Source organism: Myotis davidii, unplaced genomic scaffold (assembly GCF_000327345.1).
Source record: "Myotis davidii unplaced genomic scaffold, ASM32734v1 scaffold147, whole genome shotgun sequence".
Lineage (NCBI taxonomy): Eukaryota > Metazoa > Chordata > Mammalia > Chiroptera > Vespertilionidae > Myotis > Myotis davidii.
In genome coordinates this window covers 8,146,872-8,160,165 of record NW_006383010.1, presented here as the reverse complement: position 1 = coordinate 8,160,165, position 13,294 = coordinate 8,146,872, and the positions used below count along the sequence as shown (strand labels likewise).

The following is a 13,294-nucleotide window of genomic DNA, read 5'->3' as shown; positions in this document are numbered from 1 at the left end:
TTTCCCTAATCTCCACACAAGCACTGATCTGTTTTCTATCACTATTAGTTAGCAATTTATAGTATTTTACATAAATGGCACCATCCAGTATGTACTCTGGCTTTTTTCGTGCAGTGTAATTATTTTGACATTTACCCATGTTGTGTGTGCATCTGATTTATCCACATTGTGTGTGTGTGTGTGCATGTGTGTGTGTGTGATTTCTTTTGCTGGTAGGAAAGGAAAATGGGGAGTTGTTCAATGGGTATAGAATTTCAGTTTTGCAGGATGAAAGTATAGAAATCTGTTGCAAAAAATGTGCATATATTTAACACTACTGTATTGTACACTTTAAAATGGTTAAGATGGTAAATGTTATGTTGTGTCTGTACACCATTTAGTGGTTGGATTTGATTTAACATTGTCAAGAATTTTTATGTCTATGTCCATATGGAATATTGGTATATAAGTTTCCTTTTTTGTAATATTTTTGTCTGGTTTGTATCAGAGTAACTGGCCTCACAGAATGAAGTGAGGCATTTTTCTCCTCTTCAATTCTCTGAAGAAATTATTATATCTTTCTTAAATGTTTATTGGAATTTAATAGTGAAGTAATTTGGACCTGAGTGTGTGTGTGTGTGTGTGTGTGTGTGTAAAGGTTTTTAAGTACAAATTAAATTCTCCAAGGAATACATGGCTATTTGAGTTATTTATTTCTGAGTGAGTTTGTGCTTTTCAAAGAATTTGTCCATTTCATTCAAATTGTTGAATTCTTAGCATCAAATTGTTTATAATATTCTCATTAACCTTTACTGTCTGCAGAAGCTGTAGTGATTTCACACCTTTTATTCCTGATACTAGATATTGCTGATTTTCCTGAATTTTTCTGATTAGTCTCACAGGATGATGATCAACTTATTGATCTTCCACCGGACCTTTGTCCCCTCATCCAACAACATGGCTGAGCTCTGACTGTAGTTCATCTGCTGACAGATGTTCCTGCTGCTAAGTTCCTATCTTCTTGCATTTATGAATATCGCCTGCCTTTGCTTCCAGGCATCTTGTCTTTCTTGCTTTTCAGGAAGCCAGTGTTTTCTTCCGGAATCCTTATTCAATCGCGGGAGAGTAGCAACAAGGTCAGGAAAGACAGGGAGGCAGGGAATTTTGATGTGTGGATGGAAGGCAAGTATTTCAGTTGCAAAGGATTGTGGAGTTTATAAAGGGCAGGGGTAGTAGAGCTTAGGCTGTTAGGTAGATTAGAGTCAATTTCAGAAAAGTTTAAATGTCAGACTAAGGAAACTGGACAATAAGCAATGTTGAGCCAGTGAAAGTTTCTGAGTAGGTGTGTACCATCAGAGTTAGTCCAGGATGATGAATTGCGCAGCTGTGTGGGAGGATAGGATAGATCAGCTGGCTATTTTCACAGTATAGGCCAGCGATTTTCAACCGGTGTGCCATGGGACCCTGGTGTCCTGTAAGAATTTTTAAATCATGCAACACCTGACTATTTAGTCAGGGCCACTGACCAATTTAGATTGTCAAATAAAAAAAATGACAATAGTGGACACAACAGTAACCATCTGGTGTGAATTAATCATACTTTTCTTTTTGTCAGGTTGGCAAAAAATATAGTGTTTGGTTTGCCAGTAGTTTATGTGTGACATGAGATAAAAAAGGTTGAAAAACACTGGTATAGGACAGAAAAAGGAGTTGTAACCTCAGGCAAGGGCAGCAGAAGTAAGATGTTTGGGTTCAAGAGATGTGGAGGAATAGGACAGGTTTCAATGTTTCGAGAAGCACTTCAAAATATTAAAGAGCTAATGGCATACAGCCATCAATCCAGGTTTAAAAGACAAGCCTTTCGTATGATCACAGAATGGAGAACAGTAACATGTTATGGATGAACAGAACAGTTTCAACTCATTGGAATTTGGAGAGCTCCTTTTCCAACAATGCTTAGTAAGGCACTGAAGCACATCAACAATATCAGAAGAGGTGATGAAGCAGCATTTTCCAAGCTAATTATACTTCATACATATTCATAAGCATCACATCTGAGTTTCTGAGCTGCGTCTATAATGTATGTGAAATATAAATGAGGTTTTAGAGTTGCATAGCACTTTCTTTTTTCAGAGATTGTATTTTATAAGTTCTCTCTGTGTGTATATGTGCAATATATACATTATATACATATATAAATTGGATAAAAACTTTCATTACGTCACACATAATAGAATATGATTATATGTAGGTTGTTGTATGTTTTTATTAGTTAATAATAATTTATAAAAAATGTGAGATAATGTAAGATCATTAGAGAAGGAAATATACAGGAAAACATGTCTATACAGATTTAACAGAGGGCTCAGCACATAACTGACTTTTGATACATCTTAGTTTTGCTCTTCCTACTGTTTCCTAAATATTTATAGTAACTCCTGTTAAATCATCATGTCATTGATTAACAGATGAATGAATTGATTAATTTACCCAACAAAAATATATAGCTGCCTCAAGCACCAGAGTGAGCACTGCTTATTCAGAGATACAAAGATTCTGCCTGTCTTAATGGTACTATAGTGGAATGAATAGATAAACAAAACGTCCTTTATAAAGAGAATGATTACTGCCTTATGGAGCATGAAAACATCTAAGTGTTTTGTTTTCAGAGGGGGCTCCATTAGGGGCATAAGGTGTGAAGAAGAGACCTGAAGTTAAGTTTATCAGGTTGGTAAACCTGCACCCCAGTGATTTGTTATTTAAATAAGTAATTTAAAAATTTATTGTTTATATTACTGTCTATATTATATTTTATTATTTTTAAATTGAGCTAAATTTTCTAAATTCATTGAAAGAGTTGGCCCTAAGGAGAAATTCAGAATGTTTCTTTTTTAAAAACATGTTTATTTTTTAATTGATTCCAGAGAGAGAGAGAGAGAGAGAGAGAGAGAGAGAGAGAGAGAGAAGACACTGGTTGCCTCACACATGTGCCTCGACTCTAGAATTAAACCCTCAACCTAGGTATGTGCTCTGACCAGAAATCAAACTTATAACCTTTTGGTGTATGGGATGATGCTCCAACCAACTTAGCCCCACACCGGCCAGGGCCAGAATATTTCTGTTTTTGATTCTGCTTTATGAAGAAAGTTATAACTAAAAATTCAACAGCATGGTTTATGACCTATTCCATTATCAAATAATTTATTTTACAGGATAAGTCTTATACATTTCCAAAGGGATAATATGCTGAGATAATATATTACTTATATGATTTTAAATTTAAAATATTTTTTAATAAAAAAAAACTGTTCAAAATGTGCATGGGTATATGTAAGGGCTGGCTATTAGCTGCAATATGTTTATGTATCATATATATCAAATAGATTTATATTTGGTATGTTAAACTGTTGATAAAATCAGAGAGAACTTACTTTCTTACTATAATAAAATAAATTCTCAGAAGAAATGGTAGATTATGTACATTTTAAGAATGTTTGAGAATATAAAAATGTGCATGTGATTTTAATGATAGATTAAGCTATTAAACAGTTATATAATTATTACCCTTTGCATAAGAAAAGTATGGAGAGATAAACAACATAAAAATGTTTATTTGTGATTGGGATTACTCACATTTTATATTTTCTCCTTCTTGCTATCTGTATTTCCTATTTTCATCTAATGGACATGAACTGCCTTTGTAATAATTAAAAAAGGTCACGCAATTTAAAATATGAAAATCACTATGTATTGATTTTAAATGTATTTTACTATAACCTATGTTTTAAAAGTACTACAGGATAGTAAAATAAAATAGTGATTAAAAAATGAATAAAGAAACAAGCCAGTTTTTTTATTATAAACAGGTTAAAAATACCCTTTAATTGTATTAAAAATATAATTTAATGCAGGTTGTTTGAAGCATCTGTCTTCATCTGATAGCATTAACACACTTTAATATAATAAAAAAAATTACCCCCATTTATTATCATTAAAAAAAGAGATGGCTTTGGTCTGAAATCTGCTGAAAGGCTGTATTAGAGCTGGCCTTGGACAGTAAGTCCTACCATGGAAGAAAGAGTAGATGAGTCTCCAGAAGACTGGAAGCCAATTAGCACACAAAGGAGACTCGGGACGGAACAGGAAATCCTCAAAATCATGAATATTTAGAATCAGGGACTGAATATTCAGCCGGATAAGAACACCAAGAAAGACAATCAAAAGAGGGTTTAAAAATATGTCACTAAGTGAGAACAGGTTTCACCCACTGCTGAGTGACAGCCATTGCTCCAGCGCACCTGGGGCCACCCGCTGGCTGCCAATGCAGGGAACAGATAAGCTGTTGCGGGCAGGATGGGTGGACCTTATAAGGATTCTTGATTTTGAGTCAAGGCAGCAAGCAGAGAAGTATCTACTGAGTTAGAGAACGTCCTCAGAGGTTATAGGTTTTCTTTCCAGTTAATATCCCAAGTCAAACTCAACATGGCAATTTTATCTCCTAATTTTTCCACCACAGGTGGAAAACCTAACAGCAGGCCTGAGAGCACTACTGCCGTGAATAACAGTTCAAACTTATGTTGCGTTATAGCAGCATCCAAAAGAGTTTCTGAGTTCTGAGTAATGATACAAACTCTGATTTTTAACAGTTGTTGCCCTGAATGTTTAGATATGTCGAATGCTGGATCAGAAATAGAAGTTTGCTTCTCTGTTTCCAAAAGATTTTTTAAAAAATTGACTCAAATGAATGTATCCTGTACAAAGAAAATCACTAAAATTAGGGTGGCTTAATGAACACTACTTTTACACACAGGTTCAATATTTTTTCTGGGTTACTTAGATCCTTACATTGAGCTAAATTTTTACATTTTAAATTTTTACATCTGCTATTGTGTGAAATACTCAGTTTATAGTTAAGTTGCTGAATTACTGATGAAGAATAAGAAGAAATGCTCACTAGTTTTTTTAGCAAATTCAATTATGTCAATTATGGGTTTATGTCATTTTTTTCCATTAGTACTACACTGGTATAAAATTTAAATTCCAATGTTTAGAAATATTAATAAAAAATCAAAATTACAGTTTGAATGACTTCCAAGTAGTGGATGACAGAATGAAATAGAAGGTATACAAGTTTACAATTTGACTGACTATATTTTATTAGGCCTTTTGAATGCAATATGTACTCTGCTAATATTTGCCCAGTTTTTTATGTAGGAAATAAAAACTCAAAAATGATCTTCCAAGTATTCTTTATGTATTTTGGTTCATCCAATTACACAAAGCAAATATTAAATAAGATAGGCTGAGAGAATACATTACCATATTTCTAGTCAAACACGCATTAGAAATGCCTTAATGTTTAATCACACTTTTGCAAGATTTACATTGTTTAACTATATGATTTGCTAACTAATATTAGTAATGTCAAAAGAATCTTGCTACAATAAGGACTCAAAGACTAATAAGGAAAAAATTATTAGGAATGATGTTAGTAATATTAAAGAAGTGAATAGTAATAGGAAGGAAAAGAACATTTCCTATAAAGCAGAAAATGAGTTATGCAGGTAAAAGTTGGAAAGAATTATTTTTATTAGCCTGACAAATGCATGACAAATAACAAACATAAATCATTATTACAGGTTGACTGTAGGTTAAAATTCTGTTCATCTCTGATTGCCCTGTGGGTTGTGTTTCATAATGCTATTTATACATCACGTATATTAACTATGTGGGTAAAAATTCTAAAGAGAAATAGAAAATGTGGGTATGGAATAGTATCTCATATTTATCAATAAGTAGTTCATAAGCATCTTTTATTAGCACCCTAACTGTGTCAATGATAAGAGGAAGATATCATCTGAGGTCATTGAAGATTGAATATTAAATTAGATGAAAAAATTAAGTTTGAAGTTTGGGAGGCTATATTATAGGAATCAAGCTAAGGAAGGGATCAGAATAGATTATGAACTTATTTGAAGATACAGCTTCTAATTCCCAAATTCTGACCTGCTATCTTCTCTCTCAAATTTTATTTCAGAAATTCCAGCATACCACTAGAACTTAATTCTTATCAATTAAAAAAAGAATCCTATATGACATCCATATTCAAACAGATGTACAGGCATTACCTCAAACTAACTAGAGAAAATAATTTTATTTTTCCTTTGAAATGTTCTCTATTTCCTACCTTCTTTGGAGTTACACACATCTTTTCATTTCTGAAAATGTGGAGTATGCTGCCGTTCTAGATCCCAGCATTAGTGTTTGGAGATGGCAAGGGTTATCTACATTTAGTGATTAGCTGCTATATACCACATGTTACCTCTATGAACATCATGGACTGAAATTTTGATGTATTGAGGAGAATTTATGTGAAACTAAACAGTAACTAATGTTCCTGCACATTTAAACTCATCATATGCTTCCAATAAAATGCTTTATTAAAATCCTAAAATAGTAGTTCCACAGCTTACCACATAGCGTATTTACAAAATGTTGCTACATGTAAAGGATAAAGATTTGCCACTATTGAAGATACTCAGATAATGTGTTAAATATACTTGGAAACCCAAGTTTATTTTGAACAATAACAGCAGCCAAGGGCTGCTTTGAAGGCAAAGGTTTCAATGGATAAAAACAGTGTAAATAGTTTAGAATCATATGATGGGATGTGTTTGGCAACAGATGCACTTTGTAGTCAAACTTCACATATAACACACTTGTGTGCAACTATAAGCAATGTGCTAATTTCCAAAGCACTTTCTTGCTGATGACGTTTGGAAAAATAGTGATCAATTTTGCTGCTCAGCATCTTATGTTTGACTGTTTTTCTCCCTGTGACTTGGGTGGCACAGACCGCCTTGGCAGACCTTTATCAGTAGTAAGTGGTGGGTGGGAGAGGAGTTCTGCTGTGATTACAGTCCACTGAGAGTTTGTGTTGAGTAAAATTACAAGGAGCCTGCCTTTGAAAATAATTCAAAACAAAGATTCTATTTTACTAGGGTTTTCCAGCATGCCTTTAAATTAGAGAAATTTAGGTACTTGTTCAAACACCTGGACCCCCATTCTCAGTGCATAATTCTATTTGTCTCTTACCAATTTTGTAGCTTCATGTGCAAGGTCTTTGGCTTCGTTAGCAACTTTGTCAGCTTCATCAATATAGTCCTTAATATTGCTGTAAGCTCTGAAGGCTGCGGTGGCATTGAAGGAGATGCTTTTAGCTTCATCAAGGATTCTGTTGGGATTACCCAATAAAAGAGCGTTTGATAGTCAAATGAAGAACATCTTACTTATAAAACATATGGCTTCCAAACAACCATGGCCAATATAATCATGATAATTCCAACCGTAGTGGGCTATCTATTACTGTATTATGGTACAGTTTTCAATTTAAACTCATCTTCCTAAATAATTCAGCTATGAAATAGTATGAACATATTATTAAATACCCACAGCATCCCCCCCAGCTCCTGTAACCATGTGCACCAGGCAAGTATGTGCAGTGAGATGATGCTTTCATCATTTGTGAAGCACGCTACACATTTCAGAGCACTTGTACCACATTCCTGGAATGAATTTCACAAAATCTCTCTCGGGTAGGTATATTCCCAGGTGAAAACAAACGAATCCCAGAAAGTTAAATAACTTGTTTCAGGTCACATGTCTAACATGTTGGCTCCAAGTCCTTGCCAATTAAGGATGTGGAATCAGCATCTGCAATCTTCTGGCTTACTGTTCCACCCACTGCCCTTCATGCTAAATTGGCAAAAGTTTGTTATAAAATGAACTGTGCATGAGCCGTGCCCTGGGTCTTCAAACATTTACATTTTCCTTTGAATCAATGAGTATTACATATTGGAACAGAATTTTACATGTCTTATATTAAATACAGATTTGTTTGGGAAAATGATTCCTGGGGCCGAAGCACCTATGTAATTGTAGGGAAGCATCCCAGTGTTACCTAGAAGGCTGTCCATAAGTCAAACACACCTCACCATCTGCCCCTCCCTCCTTGGACCCTTATGAGAATCCCAGGTATAGTGAGCTGTTATTTCACAGAGGAATGCATAGTGCCTCCCTGGGGTCTGAAAAGAAAAAAGACTTGAGTCTCTATGTATGGCCCCCATTTTCAAAAGCCACCTGATTAACAATGCATAGTTTGGATTCCAGTAAAAATATGAAACTGAAATTTGAAGCAGAATGTGTATTTATACATTATTATTTAAAATGCTAATAAGGCAACTGCTGTGCTCTCCAATAAAGTACAAAATCCGGTTTTTCTAAGTGCAGCCTCGGGCTATGCTCACTCCCTACCAAGCCATATTTGAATCCACTTTTAACTTGGACTTTTGATGTGACTCCAGTAGAGCGCCCAGACCATCCTAATTAGGCTCTTCCACAGAAAGGCCATGTAGCTTGTATGTTCATAATTATAGAAATCAAGATTTGAAAGAGACTGTCTACCATTTTTGTTAGTCAAAACTTCTGCACAAGTGTCAAGTTACATAGACATTTCCAACAACAGATGACATACCCATCAAGGACAGCAGATGAGGCATTCAGCTGAGCTGCATGGTTCTCAGCCTGGTACACCCTCTCGGCAAGCTTCCTGTCTTTCATTTCTCGGGAGAGGTCATCTATTTTATCTTTCAGCTCTTCAGACATGGGTGGTAATTTAGTTTGAATGTCTGTAACATACTGTTATGTAGAGAAAAGAGGGTGTTTTAAGTAAGTGAATCCAAGCCTTCACTCATTTACTAATTACTCTCTGAGATATAATTATTCATCCTTCGTTTTTTATGAAACTTCAAATTTACTAACATAGCAAAAAGAAAATGGAGGATAAAAGCTGAAGAGATAGGAAATATAGGAAGCCAATTTACAGCAAGAAGAACCAAACTATCTTTTTTAAAAATTGTTACTTCACAGGTATAAATGCACAAATGATCCGCATTAGGATCTTTTAGACCATTTATGTTTATATCACCATATATCACAATGTCCACTGCATTAGACAGTATGTTAAAAGTCTGTTTGTAGATTTAAATTTCTCTTTTAACTAACTTTATATGCATATTGAAGCAGATTGTAAGTGTTGCCCTAGCAACAAGCAATGTCCTTCAGTGTGAAAGAAAATTCAAGCTTGTGGGAGTAGATGATTACGCTCACACAGATACTACTATCTATTGGGAGAACAATATGAAGTTCTAATTGTTGCCAATAGGTGGGCACAGTCACAATAGAAAAATGCAAAAACAATATTACACCCACAAGAAAAAACGTTAGCATTCGCTTATATTACTGAGACTTCTCACTGATTCCCATCTGTGAAAGCCTATGTCATTACCATCTTTCTTTTTATTTTGGGTTTAATCAAATACTCACGTCTATGACTGAGTTGATTTCATCTGCAAGACGATTGGCTTCATCAAGTATGTCATTGCCTTCTTTTAAAGTGTTCTCAGTTTGTCGTTTTCCACTTTCAATAGCTTCTTTCTTTTCCTGTAAGACAGCATGAGCACACCATCAAAATGCTTTTCAGTAAAACCCTATCCAGCCCCATAGTCATGACTTCCCTGAGCTGTCTGAACAAAGGCATTGCAAATAAGGTATGCCATGTTGACAATGAGGCTGGATGTGAGTAATATGAACGACTCAGCCAATCCTCCAAGAGTTATTTTATTTAAATGCCTGTAAGGTACTTCATTCCATTGTGAGAAAGTCATCGGAGAGAGGAAAAGTTATGTGATGGTAGCTGAGGAATTAAAAATGATTTTTAAAGCAAGATGAACATCCATTTTTTAAAATATATTTCTTATTGATTTCAGAAAGGAAGGGAGAGGGAGAGAGAGATAGAAACAACAATGATGAAAGAGAATCATCAATCGGCTGCCTCCTGCACAACCCCCACTGCGGATTGAGCTTGCAACCTGGCATGTGACCTGACTGGGAATTGAACCATGACTTCCTGGTTCACAGGTTGATGCTCAATCACTGAACCATGCCGAACATCATTTTTTAACTAAAATGTAAGTGCTAAATATGTATTACTGAACATGTGATAGTACCATAAATTACATTGAAACTAGATGTTGAATTCCAGAATCTATGTGCCAATGAGTATTTTGTGAGCATATACATAAGCAGATTTATTCTATGGGAGGTCTTCAAAAAATGAAAAGAAATGGAGTTTTTAAGGGAATTTAGGAGAAGTACTTTTTTAAAAAAGAGAAACTAACACATGGAAGACTAAACTTAATGGAAACTCTTATAAGAAGAGAGCAGATTCTAAATTTTCTTTGAAACTGATAGCTTGTCTCAGCACTACATGAAACTCATTGAGAGTAAAATCATTGAGAGAGAAATAGTGCTATTTCTTTATTTGGAGCATAACTTTGCCTGTTTTTTTTTTTTTTCTCTTTTACTTCTGACTCCTTTGTATTCTTCCAATCACCTTTTTACATGTAAATTTAATTTACATGTAAATTAACTGCGTCAATTATAATTTTAAGCCTCTGCCATTTACGTTCTTTTACATTAATAATAATGTTACTTTATATATTCATGTTGACCTTAATAATGTGTCAGGTAGTTTATAAGCTTTTCTCACTTAATTCTACACTAACTCCATAGGTCCTGTGTAAATCACCTTTTAAAAAAAATAGGAATAAATAAGAAAAAACAAAAACTCATACACAGATAAAAATGTGGTGGTTACCAGAAGGAAAGGGAAGTGGGGGAGTAGTATAGGGGGTCAAATATATGGTAATGGATGAATATTTAACTTTGGGTGGTAAACACAATGCAATATACAGATGATGTGTCATAGAATTTTACACTTGAAACTTATAGAATTTTATTAGCCTATGTCACCCCAATAAATTTAATAATAAAAAGTAAAGAATAGAAAATTGAACAAGTTATGTGACTTTCCCAAGGTCACACAGTTAGTACAATGTAGTTAAGATCCGAACCCTGGTCTATATAACGATACAGCCTGGGTCTTGAGCTGTGGAAGCACTGACTCTCTAATTACAGAAATGGCATTTCCTATTTGCACTGGGAAAGCACTAATTTCACACCCTGCTTTCCCTGACTTTTCACCAACCACTTCAGTGTGCTGGAAGGTACATACACCTCTTTCCTGCCTCTGAGCTTTTACACTTGCAGTTCCCTTAACCTTGTGCCCTTCCTCAGTTCGTTGTCTTGCTTCTTCCTTCATTTTCTGCTGATGGTCACTTCCCTGATCACCTACCTAAAATAGCTCTCATCTTTATCTCAATTATTTTCTACTAGAGGCCTGGTGCACAAAATTTGTGCACTTGGCGGGGTTCCTTCAGTCCAGATGGCTAGAGGGCGCAGGCCAGGTTGAGAGGCCCCATTGGTGCAGGACCGGGGCTGGGGAGGGACCACGGGAGAGCTCCAGGATGTGTCTGGCCCATCTCGCTCAGTCCCAATCAGACGGAACCCAACAGCAAGCTAACCTACCGGTTGGACCATTTGCCCCCTGATCATCAGTGCACATCATAGGGAGCAGTTGAGCGGTCTTAGCATATCATTAGCATATTACTCTTTGATTGGTTGAATGGCTGACTAGTCAACCGGACACTTATCATATTAGGCTTTTATTATATAGGATATCCCGGAGGACAGTTATTTAGGCTACAGCCTGCTTTCGCTGTAGGATCCAAGCCCTGCCCACTGTCACAAGGTATGAAACCTGGGCAAGTAATATAGCCTCATGTGAAATGTGTTGTCTCTGGCTACTCAAACTGTGGCCCATTGAAGCATTAGCATCATCCAGAAGCATGTTAGAAATGTACAATCTCAATGCCTTTTGGGAACTACCGACTCAGAATTTGCATTTAATAAGGACTCCAGGTGATATACACTGTAAAATTTGAGAGCTAGCTTAGAACACTACCTGGAATATAGTAAACATGATGTAATTATTGACTATTATATTACCTTATTTTGTTCTTCTTCTTAGCACCCATTTATCTGAGTTATATTCTATTGGATGGCCACAAACCAACCAAATGTAAATTATATTATTTTATTGTTTAATAGATTAAGCCATCTTAATTGTGCATGTTATTTAATGAAAATCAGCAACACCAATTCATCACAATATTCATATAGAGGGACCAGTGGAAACCACAGCATGCTGAACTGTACGTAGCTGATGGAGGATAACATATTGAATGCATCATGTAATGTCACTAAACATATCACTTATTATTATATTAGCCCATGCTCCAGAGTTTATGACCATTTTATATGCTACTCATTTATTGCTTTAGTGACTATCTTCCTCACTAGAATAAAAATTCCATAAGAACAGTCTTATATATCATTGTATTTCCAATACCTAAAAAAGTTTTCTCAATAAATATGTTTGAATGAATAAATGAAATTAGAGTCCATTCCTGAAACTTGAATGGTGACAGTTGGCTCATCAGTTACTCCCATCACTGGCTAAAACAAAGGAAGTTTCGATATGTCATTCCCTCTTCAGAGATAATAAATATCGGGGTAGTCCTGATGCTCCTGATAATGTCATATTTTGTCTTCCAAGGGTCTGACATTCTTTTACATAACTATAGCCCTTAGCTTTTGCATGCACTGATTTAAAATTATACCATATACAGACATTTAAGAATTTTTTTCAACATGGCTTGTTTAATGAATCAAGGTACTTTACAATGCTGCACCAGTGGGAGGGAGAATATTTCCACATGTACATCAGGAAGAGCTGCACACATTTTGGTTTCAATTAAGTAGTGAGTCAGAATCTCCGTAAAAGCTCCATTTGAGGCACTTTAGGGAATCAACTGTTATGCAAGATCAGAATGTGTTCTTTATCACACTAAAGCAGAAGTAATGAGCTGGAGATTCAGGAGATTTCAGAGGTGGCTAACTTTCAGATTAGACACTGATAGAATCTAGTTTTAAGCCAAGGGAAAAAAAGATATTTGGAGGACCTAAATATTAATAAAAGTATACATATGTCTTTTTAATAATTTTTGTTTGTTTGTTTCATTGTTAATTTTCACCTGAAGATACATTTTTTCATTGATTTTTTTAGAGATAATGGAAAGGAGGGAAGGTGTGAGAGAGAGAGGAAGAGAGTGGGGGAGAGAGAAGAGAGAAAGAGAGTAACATTGATATGAGAGACACATTAATTGGTTGCCTCCCACATGCCCTGACTGGGGCAAGGGAATGAACCTGCAACCCAGGTACATGCCTTTGTGGGAGTTGAACCCACAACACTTTGGTGTGCAGGCTGACACTCTACCACTGAGCAACACCGACT

General features: G+C 35.4%; 1 protein-coding gene across 2 annotated transcripts in view; it reads right to left on the bottom strand.

Annotated features, from left to right (window-relative positions):
* LAMA2 (laminin subunit alpha 2) overlaps positions 1–13,294 on the bottom strand; it is a 491,338-nt gene that overhangs the window by 102,257 nt on the left and 375,787 nt on the right. For both annotated transcript variants that reach the window (XM_015557822.1, XM_015557823.1), the window contains exons 38-40: positions 9,364–9,480; positions 8,513–8,676; positions 7,075–7,213 (exon numbers count right to left, since the gene is read on the bottom strand). In XM_015557822.1, coding sequence (XP_015413308.1) covers positions 7,075–7,213; positions 8,513–8,676; positions 9,364–9,480 — 420 coding nt within the window. The remainder of the gene's footprint in view (positions 1–7,074; positions 7,214–8,512; positions 8,677–9,363; positions 9,481–13,294) is intronic.